General features: G+C 39.0%; 1 protein-coding gene across 1 annotated transcript in view; it reads right to left on the minus strand.

Annotated features, from left to right (window-relative positions):
- Positions 1 to 20,456, minus strand: part of LOC128520025 (uncharacterized) — a 32,446-nt gene extending 11,990 nt beyond the window's left edge. Inside the window, exons 1-3 of the mRNA XM_053494035.1 lie at positions 20,070 to 20,456; positions 19,953 to 19,976; positions 5,725 to 5,870 (exon numbers count right to left, since the gene is read on the minus strand). Coding sequence (XP_053350010.1) covers positions 5,725 to 5,870; positions 19,953 to 19,976; positions 20,070 to 20,423 — 524 coding nt within the window. The 5' untranslated portion in view covers positions 20,424 to 20,456. The remainder of the gene's footprint in view (positions 1 to 5,724; positions 5,871 to 19,952; positions 19,977 to 20,069) is intronic.
- Between the last annotated feature and the right edge of the window lie 523 nt (positions 20,457 to 20,979).

Genomic DNA, 20,979 nt, shown 5'->3' on the forward strand with positions numbered 1-20,979 from the left:
AGAAGTAATGGTGGAAAATTTCTCTTCCACTGGTTGATTTAAGATGGAATCACCCAGCAATTTGTATTTGAAAATGCATAAATAAAAATTCAAACACAAAAACTTTTACATAATGTAATTTTATTTAAACTGTGAATTGCTACGGTTTGCCGCATTTTTTTTATTTATTTATTTTTTTTACTTTGGCCATATTCGTTTAGGTGCTTGAATTTCAGATGATGGAAATGGTTTGACTTGTTAAAACAGTACACTTGCGTACCTTGCAAATCACGTTCATCTCATTCGTATCACTTTTCTTATACCCAAACCAATTCCACACCACAGACGATGCACCTTTCTTGTCACATGTAAGCAAACTCACTGCTGCTGCATCGTCGTCTTCCATTGTCGAAGTGTATGTGAAGCCAAACACGTCAAAAGTGGTGTGAATCTGGTGATGGGTGGTTCATTTAGTGTTTGAGTAGGTGGGGTGTGGGTTCAGGTGGCTCATGCCTTGCTGCTGTCTTTCTGCACCCCACCACCCTGATGCCCTGGGCTGGATCTACATTGCCTACTCTGTACGTTTAATGAAAATATTCAGGTACATATTCAGATGTCCTTGTTGTTGCAGCTGTTTAAAAGCTGCCTCGCCTTTTTTGCTGTGTTTCTTGTATTTCTGCTAATTTGCTTTCACTATTGCCTATACAGGGAAACTGAGACCATGGTGTCCTGGAAGTTCTACAAATACACTTTTGTAAAACTCTTCATATGCTGGAGTTTTTATTTGTTCATTAAAGCAGTGTGGCACACAGTTTCACCAAACTTCCATAAATAGTAGGTAGTTTGATGCAAAGTCTGCCAGACACATGTTTTGAAACCCCTGTTTAAGGCCTTGCTCTGTATTTATCAATTAGTCCTTACATCCTCTGACTCCGGATCTGTATTTTGCAAGACACTGAAGGCAGATTTATTTCATATTTATTTTGTGAACACTTCATTGGTAAGCTGCACGTTTGTTCCACAAATTCCTGAGCAATTACTTGCCTGTGCTTGGAGTCTGTCTACATTTTACGCTTCATTTCATCGTCCTCATTTACATTTGTTTCACGAACACCCTTGATCACATTATTCGGGAAATCATTCATTTTATGTTTTGGTTGGAAATGTAGGAGAAGAATGTACTGAATCTCCATGTTAGCGGTCCATGCCCGGAGCAAATTTAAATTGTATCCATTGACCCAAGCCTCCTTTTGGATTACGCTTCGGCAAAATTACACTGGAAGTGAACAGGTCCTTAGTGTAGTTGATATAATCATTTATGGACAAATTCAATTCAATTCAATTTTATTTGTATAGCGCTTTTAGCAATTTTCATTGCCGCAAAGCAGCTTTACATAGTCAAAAGAATTATTTAAGTTTGTATGAAATGTGAATTTGTATGAATCAAAATGGTCAGTTTGTCCCTGGTGAGCAAGCCGAGGGCGACAGTGGCAAGGAAAAACTCCCTGAGATGGTAATAGGAAGAAACCTTGAGAGGAACCAGACTCAACAGGGAACCCATCCTCATTTGGGTGAAACAAAAAGCAGTAAATGATCTGCATTTATACAGTGTGTAGGGTGGGAGGCAGTTCAGCTATAATAGCTGATGTTAATTGATGTTAATATGGAGTCCAGGTAGTTATTGAAGACCCAGGTAGACTTGTAAGAAGTTCCAGTCATGAACTATCGAACTGTCAAGTCCCCAAAGAAACATTTGCCAACACCAGTCAAGGCCAGAACCATTTTCTAGGTAGAGAGAATCATTCCCAGACACCAGACGCATCCCAGAGAGACACACGGGGCATCCATGTGACGAGATCTTCAGCCAGAAGCGGGGCACCAGGATGGGTCAGACAGGTCCGGAGGGCAGAGGGAGTCTGGATCACTGGCAGCTCAGGAACGACATGTGTAGCTCGACAGAGAGAGAGAGAAAGAGTGAAAGGGGGGGACAGGAGGAGAGAGGAAAAAGAAAGAGGGGGGGAAAGAGAAGAAGAGGAGAGATGGCAGTTAGGTATGGTCACAGTCACACAATGTATAATGTGAATGTATATTAACTGTAGAGTGCAAGCAGAGACTCCGGCAGGACTAACTATGACAGCATAACTAAAAGGGAGAGCCAGAAGGAAACACAAACATGAGGGCTTCCTGACATGTAAAGCAAACAATCACCTCACCGTCAGCAAACCTGAGTGATCAATGAGAGTGAGGAAGACAGCATCCAAACATACCAGTTCACCATAATACTCTACGTCCATGAGTCCCCCAGATCTGCTCCTTTATCTATGGCAAATCTATTTATAAAAATGCTTGGCTAAATAAATAGGTTTTTAGCCTGGACTTAAACACTGAGACTGTGTCTGAGTCCCGAACACTATTTGGAAGACTATTCCATAACTTTGGGGCTTTATAAGAAAAAGCTCTGCCCCCAGCTGTATTTTTCATAATACGCGGTACTGACAAGCAGCCTGCATCCTTTGATCGAAGTAGGCGTGGCGGATCGTAAGACACTAGCATTTCGCTCAGGTACTGCGGCGCGAGACCATTTAATGCTTTATATGTCAAGAGTAGTATTTTAAAATCAATGCGAAATTTTACAGGGAGCCAATGGAGTGAAGATAAAATAGGGGTGATGTGCTCATATCTTCTGGTTCTGGTGAGGACTCTCGCTGCTGCATTCTGGACTAGCTGAAGCTTATTTATGCATCTAGCTGAACAACCAGACAGTAAGGCATTACAATAGTCCAACCTAGAGGTGATAAAAGCATGAACTAGTTTTTCTGCGTCGTTTAGCGACAAATTTCTTATTCTGGCAATATTTCTGAGGTGAAAGAATGCTATCCTGGTAATATTATCTACATGTGCTTCAAATGAAAGGCTGGAATTAATAATCACACCAAGGTCTTTCACTGTTGCATTTGATGGAACAGAAAGGCCATCTAAAGTTACGGTGTGATCTAAAATTTTACTCCTAGCTGTATGCGGTCCTATGACTAGAACTTCTGTCTTATCCGGATTTAGCAGAAGGAAGTTAATTAGCATCCAATTTCTTATGTCCTGCACACATTGCTCAATTTTAGTAAGCTGTTTTTTCTCATCAGGTTTTGCTAAGACATATAACTGTGTATCGTCAGCATAACAATGAAAACTAATACCATGCTTATGGATTATGTTGCCCAGAGGAAGCATGTAAAGGGAAAAAAGCAGTGGACCTAAAACTGAACCCTGCGGAGCACCAAACTCCACTAGAGAACATGCAGAATAATCAGCATTTAAGTCTACATACTGATAACGATGGGTCAGATAGGATCTGAGCCAGGAGAGGGCTGTACCCTTAATTCCCACTACATTTTCTAATCTGTGAAGAAGAATAGCGTGATCAACAGTGTCAAAAGCTGCACTGAGGTCAAGTAATACAAGCATAGTTACACAACCCTGATCAGAGGCCAATAGAATGTCATTTACTACTTTAACGAGCGCTGTCTCTGTACTGTGATGAGGCCTAAATCCTGACTGATACAGTTCATGTATGCCATTTCTATGTATATATGAACATAGCTGCTCCGCTACTATCTTTTCCAGGATCTTAGAGATAAAGGGAAGGTTTGATATTGGTCTGTAACTGGACAGCTGACAGAGGTCGAGCTCAGGTTTCTTAATTATTGGTTTGATAACTGCTAATTTAAAAGATTTTGGAACATATCCAATGCTGAGTGAAGAATTAATTATTCTCAACAGGGGTTCTATTATTGCTGGTACTATCTGTTGTAGGATTACAAATTTATAAAATGTTAAATCTAGCTTCCAACGTAATAGTATATAAACTGAACAAGTTATGTACATTGGGTTTTACATTTTAAGGTAAAGTTGGTGACATTCTAAGAAGATCAAGTCTTGTACCCCAGGTGTCAGAGACATTAACCTTTTGTCTTTATGTACTTCCTGACCACTGGGTAGGGTCCCAAAGTCAATGTGAATGCTAATCTCAAGGCCAGGCTATGCCTTTTGTCTCTATGAGAATGTAAGGGTTTGGGGGATACTGTCAGGCTGATTAGATTAGCACCTATGCATTTGAAAGCCACTGTTATGCTGATGAGATCAGGGCTGGGGAACTTCCGTTACCAGGCTGACTCCTGTACTAGACTATGCTTTGTTTAGATTGTCTCCACCTCTTTGTATCCCTCCCTCTTGTAAAGTATAAACTCTTCCGAGCTAAGTTTTTCGGTCAGACTTGGATGACTACAGCGACGCTCGGCGAGTTCTCAATAAAGAGTAACTTCTGCTTGAATGATATCCCAACGTCTCCTGGTCTCTGAAAAAGTTCCCAACACTGTTTAAGAAAATGTGTCGGTACAGGATCTAATATACAGGTTGATAAATTTGAAGAAGAGATGAGTGAAATTAGTTCATTCTCTTCAAGGGGAGTAAAGTATTCTAGGTTCTGATCTGACATGGCTAGATTAACATCTGCATCAATTACATTGTTCGGTTTCAAAACCTCAATTTTATGCCTAATATTTACAATTTTATTATTAAAAAAAGTTCATGAAGTCCTCACTATTGCATGATGTTGTTGTGGAGATTTCTGCAGTGGTCTTATTTCTGGTTAATTTGGCTACAGCATTAAATAAGAATCTAGGATTATTTTTATTTTCTTCTATAAGAGTGGAGAGATATGTTGATCTAGCTACACTAAGAGCTTTTCTATAGTTCAGGATGCTCTCCTTCCATGCTATTTGAAATACTAGTAATTTAGTTTGACGCCATTTACGTTCTAATTTCCGAGCGGTCTGTTTTAGAGTGCGCGTGTGATCGTTATACGAGGGAGCAAGTTTTTTATCTCTAATAATTTTTCTTTTGACTGGAGCTACATTATCTAGGGTATAGCGAAATGTCGACTCTAAATATTCAGTCGCCTGATCGAGTTCTGTGGGGTCAGACGGTGATCTAATCGAATTTGGGAACTCTGGGAGATTACTGATAAAACTCTGTTTGGTAGTTGATGTGAATGTACGTTTCATACGGTAGCGCGGCGCTGTGTGTACATTATTATTGTGACACAATTGAATTGAGACAAGATAGTGATCTGAGATAACTTCAGATAGTGGTATTGTGAATAAATTTCTTATACTTAATCCAAATAATATTATTAAATCTAAAGTGTGACCTGCTTTATGAGTGGGTCCTACTACACACTGATTTACTCCTACCGAGTCCAGTATAGACATAAATGCAGTTCTCAGAGGGTCTTCTGGGTTTTCTAAATGAATATTAAAATCTCCAGCAATTAACATTTTGTCTACAGAAACAACTAGGTTTGAGAGGAAATCTGCAAATTCACTAAGAAATTCCGAGTACGGCCCTGGAGGTCTGTAAATGACAATTAGCGGGATCGACTGAGCTGACTTAATATAGTTAAATACACTTATGTTACTATAAAGAATTTCAAATGAATTAAATTTGTGTCCGTGTTTTTGTAAAATAGTCAAATTATCATTGTGAATAACTGCGACGCCTCCTCCTCTACCAGTTAACCGAGGCTGGTGTATGTAGCTGTATCCAGGAGGACTAGCTTCATTTGGAGCCAAATGACATTTGGTCAGCAAGACTCCCAGTTCTCCTGTGGGTGCGGCCTCAGACGGGAGTCCTCTGTTTTGTCCGGCGGCTGGATGGCTTTTCACAGCTTGGAAAGGGGGCTGAGACATGTACCTCCGAGCGGCCTTTTTCTCCTCGGCGGCAAGGTCACGAAATTCGGCTCCATTCGAGAGCTGCAGAGCCGCGGGAGCTCCAGCAGTGACCTCGCGGCTGTCCTTGCTGCGGAGATAAAAGGCACATTCCCCCAATTCCCCCCTGCTCTACACGCACGCATCACACTCTGTTTTCTTACGCTGTATTTATCATAGTCTCAGAGTTTTGGAAACCCATATCTACACAAAACTGTAACGATGCGGGTCTTACAAGGGGCAGAACTGCTACCCCGCAAAGATTTGAACAGGTAGAGGCGTGGCCATTTAGATACACGGTTGCCAGGCAATGCCGCCGCAAGGCAATCAGCCTGAACGTGCCGCACCTGGCAGTGCGTCTATTTAAGGGTCCTGATACTGCCCCACTTTCGTTCAATTCTTTAGGTAGCACCGGTAAGGTATCAGAGACAAAGAAAAGTAAAGGACAAAGCGAGCTCAAAAGAGAAAGGCAAAGATCTAGCCTCTGTCTTCCTTAGATGCTGACGAGAGAGAGAGAGAGCAAGCGTGAGTGGTAAGGATGCACCGAAATGAAATTCTTGGCCGAAGCCGAATACTGAACACGGTGTTTCGCATTTTTTTTTCATTTATTTTGCCAATTTATAGTAATTATTTATTAAATAGTAAAAATTTGCTTTTTACTATTTTGTGTTGCTTTTCAGAGAAATAAATCAAATAACAAAAATACAATTTCAAAATATTTACTTAATAATTTTTTTTTTTTTTTTTACATCCCAGCAGATATTATACAAACAAAGCACAATATACCTTAAAATAAATAAATTAGTAAAATAAAAAAATATTTTTATTTGGCCATCTTTGAAGCCCCCCTTCTTGAATAGCCTATGTTAGGCCTATAACTGACTGCTGAAAGAATGTCTACAACAACAAATGTGCATTGAATAATGCAAAAAATGTGGATTCGCTGCTGCTGTTGCCGTTGCCGTAGCCGCTGCCGTGTCTTTCTCGTACTCTGCATGATGTTTGGGGTGTCTTGATTTTAAGTGATAAATTAAACTTGAAGTGCTGTACGTTTTTGCAGATGCACTCCCTCTTTTCTGCTGAATTGTCCAGTGTTTGCAAACGGCAGTTTTTGCCTCTTTCTCTGACACTTTAAAGTGCTTCCACACTGCTGACATGTTTGCTGCATAAAGCACGCGCCTCTCACTCTACGCAGGTTACTATTTGATCGCGCCATTAAAAACGTCATTGTTCTGCAAAATTTATTCTGCCTTTTTACTTATTATTAATTTCGGTTGTAGAACATTCGGTGCATCCCTAGTGAGTGGCACGCTATCCCTCAAGCATGTACTCTCCGGTCAAGTATAAAACCCAAACCCTCTACCATAAATCCTCGGTAAAAGCATAGGCCATGAGAGGATACAAGTTTTTATTTTTAGTTTCTAGCGCCCCGTCCATTCTCGCGAAGACAACAGAGCTCTGTTAATTTTTTGTTTTCAGTTTTCTTTTATTTTTAATTAATAATCCCACACCATCTTCAAATGGGAACGTCTTCCTGTAAGTGTAATATGCACTCCCACAAACGCTTATTTCGTTAACCCCCTCTGAAGCCCTGCATTAGGGCTCTTATAAATATTATTACATCTTGTAGGGCGTCTCTCCGACTTGCACTATGTAACACAAAACATTTCCTTTTTTGCTTGATTTTAAGTGTTTTCTGCTGTTGAAGGTTGAACTTCATTGACAATTTCATGAAGCTCAGAATCAGAGTCCACAAACCTCTCAATGGAATTAGGCCAGAATTACTTTCGAATTTGGGCGCATCCCAAACCACCAAATAAATATGTGGACACTCTGGCTTGAAACTCAACTCAATAAAAGTAAATCTTGACTTTACCAATGGGTTGAGCAGGTGAAAAAACCAGGCAAGTCAGTAATGCATCCACTCGTTTCTCAAACATCCGCATGACAGTAACAGGGTTACGTTGTAGGATTTCACATTTTGTTATTCAGTCAAGCTGAGCCTTGATTGCCACTATCACTTCAGGCCATCACATTATGTGCACTAAATGTGCAAAAAAAATAAAATAGGAGTTCCTAACTGCCTAATCATGGCCTGTAGATCTGTGTTTTTTCCAAATAAGATGAAGTGCCTCTCAAGGGTTGCATGAACATTGGTCCACAGCCATGACGCAATAGTCTGTTTACCTCAAGATCATCCTGAAGAAACTTGTTGGAGATTCTACATCCATCGTTTGTTACGGGTTTGCCCTTTTGCAACTGGATACATAACTGTTTCTAGCCAAATGCATTTTAGTCACAAACTGTGCAAAGAAAAGCTATTTCTGGTCTTTTGCCGAGTATCCACGCAGAACAGCCTTGCATTGAAATACATGCTTGGGGATAAGGTAACTTGTCCGGGTTCATCAATTATATTTATATCCAGTAGGAACCTGTGCAGGGAATGCTCTGGCTTCCAGTTTAGGTATTTTAGAAAAAAAAAAAAACACTGGCGTTTTCCTTAAGCAGGTGCAATGCTGAAGATTCCTGCGCTGTAAGATAAGGCCTCTTGTCCGATGTCAAGCGGCTGCATGCATGTGTCAAGAGGGAGGCCAGGCCTAAGCTCATCTTTCTCCTCTGCCGACATTCTAATCATCCTCTTCAGAAACACCAACTTTTTGTTTCTCCTTTCCATTGTTTACCTCATCATCAAGGGGAAATTTAATGGTGTAGGTGTTACTTACGTATTAAGATATTCTTGTATTGTGAATGCACTGCTTTCAGTATCGTTAAAGCTACTAGCACATCCAGACACAAAAGAAAAGGGGCGGGACTCATGACCCAACCTACTTTACTAACCACTTTATATAGGCCTCCCCTCCCCAATGATTGGACAAACACTAAGCAGCCAACCAATCAAATGGCAGTAGGAAGTGTTTCACTCATCCTGCCACAATTGGTTGTGGCATGAAATGTGCCATAGACCATACTCTTAAAAAGACTACCAGTCAGCAAAGAAAAGCACTACATACGAGTACCCAAACAAACATTGAACTTCCAGATTTTAGCAGTCCTTTATCCATGCCTCCCCCTTTTTTTAATAAATATATATATATATATATATTTTATCCCAAACCAACTTTAATGTATTACTACAGTACATCTTAAACAATTTTAATATTTTGAAGAAGTTAGAGTACCAGTTTAATTGTTTTATTTATATGTAGTAACTGTGTCAGTGTCCTTGGGCAAGACAGTGAACTCCAAGTTATCCTTTTTATTTGTGCTCCCTACTTGTAAATCACATTGGATAAAAGGGCCTGCCAAATGTCTAAATAAAATGCTTGATTAAAAATAAGAGATTTGTTCCAGAACTACTTTATTCTGGTATTACAAAACCAAACTGCATATATTTTGTCAGCAATTTTTAACGCAACAATGCAGTGGCAACACAGTCTAGTACACAAAAAAACTCAGGCATTTACCCAATCCATTTGGTTAAATACAGTACATTTCAATCTTCAAAACATAAAACTTTAAGTAAAACCTGTTTCTTTTTTTAAAATACAATGGAATTATATACTTGATTCTTCACATCCTTTCAGTTGCGACTACCAAGCACAGGTTCTGCTTAAAGTGCTTTGAGGCACAACTCTTTACCCGGAACTTTTTACATTGCTGCTTTTTCTGCCGAACTCCAAACTCTGTGAATGGCATTTCTTTTGTTCAGGAAGTTGTAGGTCTATAGCTGAAATCACAAATTAATTTAGATAATGATCAAAGTTATGCTTTAAATTGTTAATTCAAAGCTGCTGTAATTAGCGCTATGGAAGATTACGTGCTGCTGGCTGCATTACTGCCTTACCAAAAATAACCTGTGAATAACCTGTTGCTATCTGTGATGGCAACACAGAGAGCATTCCATACACGCTTCATTCTAGGAGGAAAGGCATCTGTATCAGATCAGATTCACTGAAAAGACAATCATCTGGCAGACCTAGCTCACGCGTTGCTATTACAGAACAATTGTTCTTATGATATGATAAACAACAAAGCCTAGATATTCCGGTCCAACTCATGATGGGTACTGAAAATCGATAGCCTAACCTACCAAATGTGACCTTTCCCGATCTCTTTACTACCCGAGTGCTTCTTTAGATTGTGGGAGATTTTTATGCCCCATCTTGTACAATGGTACTTCTACAATTAAAGTTATTCATAACATCTGTATCTTGAGCTGACTCTAACATCCTCTCAGACCTCTTTTTTTTTTATTTTTTATTTTTATTTAGGAGGATGGTTGTAGAGTTGATGTTCTCAGAGTCAAAATATCTGATTTCTCTAGGGAGCATATTTTAGCATTAAAATTATGCTAACATAATAGCAGTGTAGATGCTAGGTCACAGTGCCGATTCTGTCATTACTAGGCATGGTTGTTGGTCTCGCTAGGGACTTATTGTACGCAGCAGAAATGGATTTTCACTGTGTTAAATTAACGAGGATCCGCAACAGCTTTTTAATATTCTGTAACATTTTCTTATCTGGCCAATGTAGTCATGTCTGGCTGTCATGTAACTGTTTAATATCACAGTAAACTATATTTAGGTTTTGGCCTGTTGATCGGACAAAACGAGATGTTGATGTACCTTTTTTATAATTTTTAACAAGAAAGAAGATATAATAAAGAGAACAGCCCTGACAACTTCATACCATCTGGTTCCAAAGGCTTGTCAGTCAAGTTCTCAGCATCACTTTCGCTGACCTTAGACTCCTGTTCAACTCTAACTTTTGTAGACAAGGCAACTGTTTTAATATAACACGCACATTTTGTTAATATTTTACTTTTCACATAGCAAAACACTAAGCGCAGCATAAAATCCTCCTTTCTTTGATATTAAATAGTATAATAGAGAAAATCTATTTTATACTCACTTTCTAAACCTCCATCAGTCTCAAGATATTTGCCTTTATAGACCTAAGTTCTCAGTTCAATTGCCATGAGCAGTTTGCAGTTTTTTAGTTTTGCAATTGCTTATCTTTGCAAGCTGAAGCGTCTTCTGTTAGCCGGTAATATTCACGGTGAACACGGATATCATGTCCCATGAATTTGGCAAGTTGATCCATCTCCTTTTCCCTTTTTATTTTACATGCACTGTAAGCTTTATTCATCATAATTAAAAAAGGTTTAAAATTTCACTTTACGTGTTATGCATCTAGAATATGAATTTCACTTTTTTAATTATACAAGAAAATAAATAACTTCACAATATTTAAATTTTTTCAAGTACACTGAACACAATAAATAAAATGAGTACAGTAGATTACGAATAACACGGTTTACGACTGTTGAAGCATGCGCTTCCTTGTTTTGACATCGAGCACACGTCATCACAACTAAACCAATGGTTATTTACTTTCTCACCCTGCAGAATTGTGTGCAATTGAGTTGTAAACATCCAAGCGTGTGTATACGGTTTACGTAAAGCATTTATTTAATTTTAAGGTGTTTTATTTATTTGTGTCTTTACTGCACTTTAGTGTACTGCAATACTGGCTGCCGCTGAAAGTTAAAATAGAAATCATTAAGAAAGGCGAGCAAGGTACACGTCGAGATCAAAGCAGCAGAAAAGTTGCTTCTCTTGTGGATAAACAAGAAGCAGCTTGCTGGTGATAGTGTGACTGAGCAACTTATCTGCGAAAAGGCAAAGAACTTGTACCCTGACCTCATAAGCAAACTGCCAGGTATGTTGACAGAAAATGTACAAGGCTTTAAGGTCGTTTGATAACTTCAAGAGGCTCTGAGTTCAGATGCTAATTCAGATAACCCGTTTGTTTCCGAGTTCCATAAACTCATGTTTTCTGAGTGTTACCTGCCGCAGCAAGTTTTTAATTGCGACGAGACAGGGCTGTTTTGAAACAAAATGCCAAAGAGGACCTACGTTACAGCAGAAGAAAATGCATTGCTGGGTCACAAGCCCATGAAAGACCGACTCATGCTATTGTTTTGTGCTAATGCAAGCAGGGATTTAAAAATCAAGCCCTGCTTGTGTATCATTAAAAAATGCAAAGTGCAGAAGAGCCAGTTAAATTTTATGTTGAAGGGTCATAAGCTTGATGTGTCTTTCATCTGCTGCACTAAGTTTGCACTTTGGCCGACCACTGCGTCTTTAATCCTCAACGTTGCCCGTTTTTTTTGTGCTTTTTCAAGAAACAAGGTCTGCTTTGAAATCTTTGTCTGGGAGAGACCTTGTTGATGCAGTATAACTACTTTGTGTCTTGCTCCTGTGGTCAATTTTGCCATGACATGAAACTGTCTTTCACAACCTCACATTGGTAGCAGAGTTTGGCTGTTCCTCAACCACTTTTACGGCTCCTACACAAAGCTGTTTCAGTTCATGACTGGGTTTCAACCTACATGTGACATTGATGATCATTAGCACCTGTTTGGTATAATTGGTTGACCGATTGGTTGAGTACAATCCTACAAAATCCCTGACTTTGTGCAGTGTACCTATAAGAATTAATGTTGGTTTGAAGGCAAAAGGTAGTAACACCATTTACATTTTTGTAAATTGAAAAAAATAAACAATAATTTATACTTCTAAAAGCATTCTTTTTTTTTTCTACACCTGCCTTAAACTTTTGCACAGTACTGTATATATTTAAACCCGCTTAAGTAGTTGAAACTAAATAAACTGCTAAATTCCGTCCTCACAGCCTCATTAACGAGATGCTGCCCTCCTGCGCTCAACTTCAACCACGTCACCGTTTTTTATTCCTTATTAGATTTTTTTTCTCTCTTTATTGATTTTTTTTTTTTTTTTTGTCTCATTTAAATATATAATAAAGTGGGAATTTCTATTATTTTGGAGGCATTATTAAGTGGTTTGCAGGTGCTTAATTGGGCACCCCTCTCCCACTCAGTGGCAAGCTCAGAAACACAGTAAGTTTAGCATGAATTCAATTAACACTCTATTAGAACATTACACTTAATCTTGTTGATTTTCTTTAATGGTAATTATTGGTTTGCAAAATACACATCCTAGATCTGAATGAATTAAATATTCTTATTAAATACTTTGTTCTTTACATAGTGACAACAAAATCACACAAATATCAATGGAAATCAAATTTATTAACCTATGGAGGTCTGGATTTGGAGACACATTTAAAATTCAAGTGGAAAAACGCACTACAGGCTGATCCAACTTTAATGTAATGTCCTTAAAACAAGTCAAAAGAAGGCTTAGTAGTGTGTGTGGCCTTCATATGCCTGTATTACCTCCCTACAACGCCTGGGCATGCTGCTGATGAGGTGGCGGATCTTCTTCCACACTTGGACTAAAGCATTTGCTAACTCCTGGACAGTCTGTGGTGCAACGTCGAGTTGGTGGATGGAGCGAGACATGTCCCAGATGTGCTCAAAGAAATTCAGGCCATAGCATCAATGCCTTTGTCTTGCAGGAACTGCTGACACACTTTAGCCACATGAGGTCAAGCATTGTCTTGCATTGGGAGGAACCCAGGGCCATCTGCAGCAGCATATGGTCTCACATAGCAAAACACTATTCTTCATCTATAAAGAGCACAGGGTGCCAGTGGTGAATTTGCCAATCTTGTTTTTTTCTGGCAAATGCCAAACGTCCTGCACAGTGTTGCGGTAGACTCCATCTCATGCTATTACTAGAGTAAAAGCACTGCCAGCATTCAAAAGTGACCAAAACATCAGCCAAAAAGCATAGGAACTGAGAAGTAGTCTGTGATCACCTCTTGTCTTTTCCATTTGCACAACATCATGTGAAATTGATTGTGAATCAGTGTTGCTTCCTAAGTGGGCAGTTTCATTTCACAAAATTGTGATTGACTTGGAGTTACATTGTGTGGTTTAAGTGTTATCTTTTTTTGAGCAGTGTATTTGTTTTCATAATATTACATTATTTGTACAAAATAATTTAAGAAGAAAGCATGTAATAAATTAAATAAAGTTGATATTAAATATGTTGTAAGGCCATGGTTTTGATATTTTGGATATCACATTCTTGGTGGACTAACACAGGATACCAGGTCAAGCAGACATCTTTATAAGTTTAGGTTGTTCCTCTCCCTCATATTGTTCTCACCTATTCTCTTTTTCACTGTAAAGTTTTAAAGTTGCGTAGTTGAATAAGCAAGTTGTCCAGTCTGTCCTCTGTGCTTTAATAAGCTTTTCTGGCTCCATGAGAGACTTGTCTCACACACAAACACTTTCTGTCAGAAATGTCTCTGTTTATTAAGAGCAAAAGATAGAGTTTTTATATGTTTGACCAACGCCTATATTATCGACATCTGTTACTACAAAGAACATAAACCATTGTAAATGTCTTCGGGACGAACCAGAAGGTGTTGACTCGAGGTAGAGTAGAGAGGGAAAGAGACTGAGCGAGAGAGACATAAAGAGAGAATGAGAAGGTGAGCATGAGGAAGAGAGTAGAAATAACTCCTTTTATATAAAAATAACTTTGCACTTGCCTTTTCTCTATTACCATGAATATTTCTGATGCTCTTTACAATCTGCTGCATCCATACAATAAAGTAAATTCATTAATATAAAAAATCAGAATAAAACTGACAAAGTTTAAAATTTTAATTAATATGCATCCTTAATAAACGAGCCTGAGGTGGTAATGGCAAGAAAAAAACTGAAATGATAAGAGGAATAAACCTTAAGTGTTTATCTAAAGCTTATTTAATGATTATTTAAAGAATACTATTTCATTGTACTCGGTTGGCTGGACAAAATCATGTATCAAGATTTAGAAAGTAATAGATTTTTTTTATTTAAGTGAAATATTGGCAGAATATAATCATAAAATCTGGTGCTTCAATGCTGCTATGACATATCTGTTTCATACTGACAAAATGGTGAACAACTTTAAAATATCTTAAATGGCATCTGTGTACCTTGTAATTGGAGATTCCTAGCCATTGAATAGGATCACTGATACAGTTCATGGCATTCATTTTCATCTGCTAATTAATTTTCATAGATGCTGATATTTCTGTAGAATCTGAAACCTCTAATAAGCATCAGTGCTTCTCTGGACCAAGTGTCTGATCACACAGGCAGATTTACTAAGTTGTCTGGGATGTATTTGCTGAGTGCATAAAATCTAATCCGTCCATACTCGAGGAACTCCGATTCTGGGGGGTCAAAATTATCATATCCAATTTCTTGGAACAGGATCTTAAACCTGCAACACAAGTGCCGAATTACTGAACTGGACTTCATCTAAACATTTTCTGTTACTGTATACATGTATTGAATTTTCAGCCTACTAATACACAGTATGGCGGCATAAAATTCCTGCGATCATGACCCAAATGAGATGGGTTCCCTTTTGAGTCTGGTTCCTTTTAAGTTTCCGTAATATTGTCATCTTAGGGAGTTTCTCCTTGCCGCCATCGCCCTTGCCTTGCTGTTTCTTGCTCATCACGGACAATCTGATCATTATGATCTATGCACAATTTTACTTGCTCATACACATTTCCATAATTTTCTTACATTTTTGTGATGCTGCTGTGAGACAATGGCCATTGTTAAAAGTGCTATATAAATAAAAAAATTTTGGATTGAAAATGCAGCTGGTCACCAGGAAAGCCAGTACCTGTGACATGGAGGTGCCCACATGGTCATTGGTTAATTAAAAGTCAGGGTTGCAGTCATATACATTTACATTTAGGCATTTGGCAGACGCTCTTATCCAGAGCGACTTACAAAAAGTGCTTTAATGTTTACAACATTGGATACATACTAACACTGGGTTAACTAGGTTAATGATTAAGTACCATTAGTCCAACACAACTGTTTTTTTTTGTTTTTTTTTTTTTTTCGGGGGGAGGGGGGTTAGTCCAAGTACTGGAGAAACAGATGCGTCTTGAGTCGTCGTTTAAAGATAGTCAAAGTCTCTGATGTACGGACATCTAGAGGAAGTTCATTCCACCATCTAGGTGCCAGAACAGAAAAAAACCTGGATGAATGCCGCCCTCGATCCCTGAGAGATGGTGGGATGAGGCGAGCAGTGCTGGAGGATCGGAGGGAACGTGGTGCAGTGCGTGGTGTAATTAGCGCAGAGAGGTAAGTGGGTGCTGGGCCATTTTTGGCTTTGTAGGCAAGCATCAGTGTTTTGAATTTGATGCGGGCAGCTACAGGAAGCCAGTGCAGGGAGCGGAGGAGTGGGGTGGTGTGGGAGAACTTGGGAAGGTTAAAAACGAGTCGTGCTGCTGCATTCTGGATCAGTTGCAGAGGACGAATCATGGACAGAGGCAGGCCTGCCAGGAGTGAGTTGCAGTAGTCCAGTCTTGAAATAACAAGGGACTGAACAAGCACCTGAGTAGCCTGTGAAGAAAGAAATGGGCGAATTCTTCTGATATTGTAAAGAAGAAATCGACAAGAGCGAGTAAGGTTAGCGATGTGTGGGGAAAATGACAGATGATTGTCCACGGTTACCCCAAGATTGCGGGCGGTGGTTGAGGGAGTGATTTGGTTGTTGTCCATGGATATCACAAGGTCTTGACCTGGAGATGAGTCACAAGGGATAAACAACAGTTCGGTTTTACTGAGATTGAGCTTCAGCTGATGAGCAGCCATCCAAAATGAGATGTCTGCCAGACATGCTGAGATCCGGGTGGAAACCTGAGTGTCAGAGGGAGGAAAGGAGAGGACAAGTTGGGTGTCGTCTGCATAACAGTGGTATGAGAATCCTTGCGATGATATGACCTTACCAAGAGACCGGGTATAGAGGGAGAACAGAAGAGGACCAAGTACTGAGCCCTGCGGGACACCAGTAGAGAGTCTACGTGGGGCAGATGTAGATCCCCTCCATGTTACCTCATATGACCTATCTTTAAGGTAAGAAGCAAACCATTGCCACGCTGTTCCACAAATTCCAAGGCTTGTAAGAATAGATAATAGAATCTTGTGGTTCACGGTGTCAAATGCAGCCGACAGGTCCAGGAGGATGAGGACAGATGAAAGTTTAGCAGATCTAGCAGCATGGAGCTTCTCAGTGACTGACAGAAGGGCAGTCTCTGTGGAATGTGCCACTTTGAATCCAGATTGGTTTGGGTCATTAAGGTTGTTCTGTGAGAGATAAAGAGACATTTGATTATAAACCGTTCTTTCAAGAATTTTGGAAATAAAAGAGAGCAGTGATACCGGGCGATAGTTGTTAACTTCTGATGGGTCCGGGCAGGGTTTCTTGAGGATGGGAATAACCCTCGCCTTCTTAAAAGCGGCAGGAACATGACCAGATGATATGGATGATATACAATTGCACTCCTTTTATTTTGAAGTTACTGCTGAATTTCTTGTGTGACCTTGCATACCAACATTTTAATGTGTTGGCATGTGGATATGTGGGACTTTTGAAAATGTTGGACTTTTGAAGGAGGCAAGATAAAATTATTAAAATGTACCCAAAACAGAAATTTATATTTTTGCATTGTTAGTGTTTGTATTCTCACTTTTTGATCAGATATTTCTGTGCATCGAGTGTCTTTGTCTAGTACATTTTGATTTTTTTTTTTACTTTATATTTACAGTTGAGTAAATTACTACTGTAGTGTTCCCAAATTTACTTAGATATTTGAGCAGTGCACATGCAATCTCTACCCTAGCCAAGGACATAGCACTTGCACTTGCCAGTTGAACATTGCTCTTTTAAAGCTATAGTTCTGCAAATAGCAAAATTCACGTTTTGATGCAAATCTAAAAAAACAACAAAAAAAAACAAGAACAGCCCAGTATAGGCTATCAAACACCTTCAAAATTAGAACTTCACCGCTGCTTGAGTCTTGTTAATGTGGGATGGTTTGCACTTGCTATGCTGCACTGTGCTTATCACATCCTCGCTGCTTCATAAAGTTTTTACTGTAGGCTTCGTTAAAAGCATTTTGTTTTGACATGTAAACCATTTTGCCTTCTGTTCCAAGCTGGTTTTCCTATACTGTATGTGCATACACTCAAAACCCGGATAAGTTGAATTTACTTAAAAAATTTGAGGAAACCGGTTGCCTTAAAAAAAAAAAAGTAATTTGTAATAAAAACCTAAGTTCATTTAACTGAAAATGTTAAGTACTTTACACTCAATACAAAATCCATTTAACTCAAAATGTTTTGTCAAGTTCACTTCTTTGCACAATTAATACACTTAATATCTTAAGTATAATGTACCAAATACCTAGTTGTAGCTTACTTATTCAGTTCAGTTATTATCATTAAATGATTATTCCAGTTTTTAATCTGGTGCATTATAAATACTTATTCAGGTCAAGAAATCAGATGAAACATTTGTTGAAAACACCCCGGTTAGGGGTAAAATGCTTTATTGTAAACATACACAACAGTTTGTTTTTCTAAAAGCACGACATAAAACTAGGCAGCTGGTATCAGGGGCAATAATTCAAAACACCACTTAACACTGCAAACTGATTTTCCTCAGTTTTTGGTTTGTTAATCTAAATCAAAAACAAGACATATCAGTGACAATCCATTTACATAAATAGAAAAAAAGTGCATAACAGTGAAACATTTTCCTAAAAAGAACAACAAAAAAGTAGGCACTTGGTTTCTGCAGTATTAGTGCAATGAGTTAGAACAGCACTTAACAATGCAAACTGATTTTCCTCAGTTTTGGGTTTGTTAATCTGAATGAAACTTGATATATCAGTGCCAATCCAATAACATGATATACATAAAGGGCATAACAGTGCAAACAAGTCCCTTTTCTAAAAGAACAAACAATGTTTCTCCAATCTGGAGAAATAGTGCAAAACCTCTTTACACTGCAAGTTGGTTTTTCAGAGTCTGAATTTTGGGTGGCAGCTCACTTTTACCCAGGTTAAACATTACCTGCTGAACAAAGCAAAAAGTGTTTTTCATGTATCTGGGATAGTCCAGGTGCAGGGCATATCAGTCCAAAAAGGACACAGAAGGCCTGAGGAAGGTTGGCCAGATCATTCATCACCACATTCCCTTCCAAGATGATTTCCACTTTGGATGGGTTCAGCTTTAGGTTCTCTTCACCAAAGCAATCCCACTGGAGTTTGCCTGTACAAGTCATTGTCAGCTGTGTCCTTACAGAGAAACAAATGTACAATCGTGTGTTAGTTAGCACGAACATTTTCGAGATGTTAACAATAGAAATACCCTAAGAAGAAACACTGTACACTGACATATTAGTAAAAGACACTCTGTTCATACAAGATATGAGGCCTGGCTTGTTCAGCTTCCTTTTCACTGTACAATTACATCAAAATATTTAATGTTAACTGAACCCAACTTTTTTCAGTTAATTTCATGCCACTGATTAAACATACAGACAATTTTATGGTTAAAAAAAAAACTCCAAGTCTGAAAACTGAATAAATCTGTAGCACATAGTAGTCCGGATTTATGGATTAAAAATAAAATAAAAACAAAAAACATGCATTTATGAGGGGCCGTGCAAGCCATAATTCATTCTGGCACTCGCACATAGTCTCCTCTCTCTCTCTCTCTCACACACACACACACACACACACACACACACACACACACACACACACACACAGTCCTCTCAGAGGAGAGGATAGGAGAAGGGTGTGTGTGTGAGAGAGAGAGAGAGAGAGAGAGAGGAGAGCGCATGTGTGAGAGAGGAGAGCGCATGTGTGTGTGCTTGCACGGCCCCTCATATGCATCTGCAACATGTATAAAAAATGAATTTGCTTACAAAGCAGGTCTTAAAGAAAGCAGAAGGATCATCGCCCAAGGTGACCGGCAGTCCTCGAAGACAAAGGCATCTGACTTCTGTTGGCTCAGTTGTCTAGACGATAGTGGACATTGAATAAAACACTTTATAAGGATACTGAAAAAGAGATTAGGAAAAAACAATAATGGAAATAGGAGATAAAATTATGAGAATAGAAAATGCAGAGGTAAAAAAAAGGTGTAAAAAATGAATAGAAGAGGGAGAAATAAAGAAGAGCAAAGAGAGGGGAGAGAAAAATTAGACAAGAAACAAAAAGGATAAGGAGGAAAAGCTTCATACTGTAGGAAAACTGGACTGATGTTGATTATGTTTTCTTACCTTTGTCTGGCATAAAAGTTCAGCCAAAAGCTGACCAGTAAGGCCTTTCTTCTTTTTGAAAAGGTCCATGAGGCTTGGAGACAAATTGTCAAGTGCATCCAAGAAGGTTTTCTCTGAGATTTTTCCCTACCACTCTGCCAAATTCATAATAAACCTGAAACATGGCAAACAATGCATCATTCAATATTCACACTGTTTTAATCTGACACACTCAACACTACATGATATGTAGACACTTAACACAAACCTGATTTTCTGTAAAAAGAGCTGGCCAACGATGCACCACCTGGCTGATGGCAGGCTTCTCATTGACAATCTCCTTTCTGCGAAAAGCAAATGTCACATCCATCTCTTTCTTAACCAGGGATTCCTTTGGCTTTGTCTTCATCATTTCATTGACCAGAACCTCACGAGCTACTTTCATGTTTTGGTCATTCATCCCCTCTGGAAAATCAGGCAGGAAATTTATTTCCCCTTTCTTTGGCTTCTTGATCTGTGTGTTTGGAGGATCGCCATTTGTAGTGTCACTTCCTCGCTTGCCACCATTGACCGTAACATCAAGTCGACCCAGCTGCCGCATTTTGGTTCTATAATTACCCATTTTGAACTTAAGGCTATACTTCCAACCGTTCCAGCCAGAGGGTGACCCAGTTTCTTTAAGGCATGGGTGTGTTTGCACTAAAGCCTTAGCAACAGTCTCAATCTTCCTTCGTTGGGTATGCTTTAAATGCATACATGGTCTCAGCCAATTTCTCAAGTATGTCATGCTTTGGTTTTTTTGTGACTTTAAGAAAGGTTGCATCCCTGAGATATTGCAGGTTACCTTGGCGTAGTCTATACTCTACATCGACTTGAAATTTTGGAATTTCAAATACCTCTGGCCACTGAGAACTTCTATCCGAAGAGATGGACAGGATCTCGGTGTCTGCTTGGCTGCCTGTGTCACTACATAATTCAGAACCACCAGGGACTGGTACAAGCTCAATGATAGGGATGATTTTGACCGTTGGTTTATCTGGGAGCTCAGACAAATCTGTGCGGTTGCATAATTTATTGTTAAATTCAGGATCTTGGTACTGTAAGGTAAAATTGTAGTTTGTTTGGAGAGTGCCTTTGAGCCAGCTAATCAAATCTTCAAGTATGTATGGTCGAGGGTT

Source organism: Clarias gariepinus, chromosome 4 (assembly GCF_024256425.1).
Source record: "Clarias gariepinus isolate MV-2021 ecotype Netherlands chromosome 4, CGAR_prim_01v2, whole genome shotgun sequence".
Taxonomy (NCBI): domain Eukaryota; kingdom Metazoa; phylum Chordata; class Actinopteri; order Siluriformes; family Clariidae; genus Clarias; species Clarias gariepinus.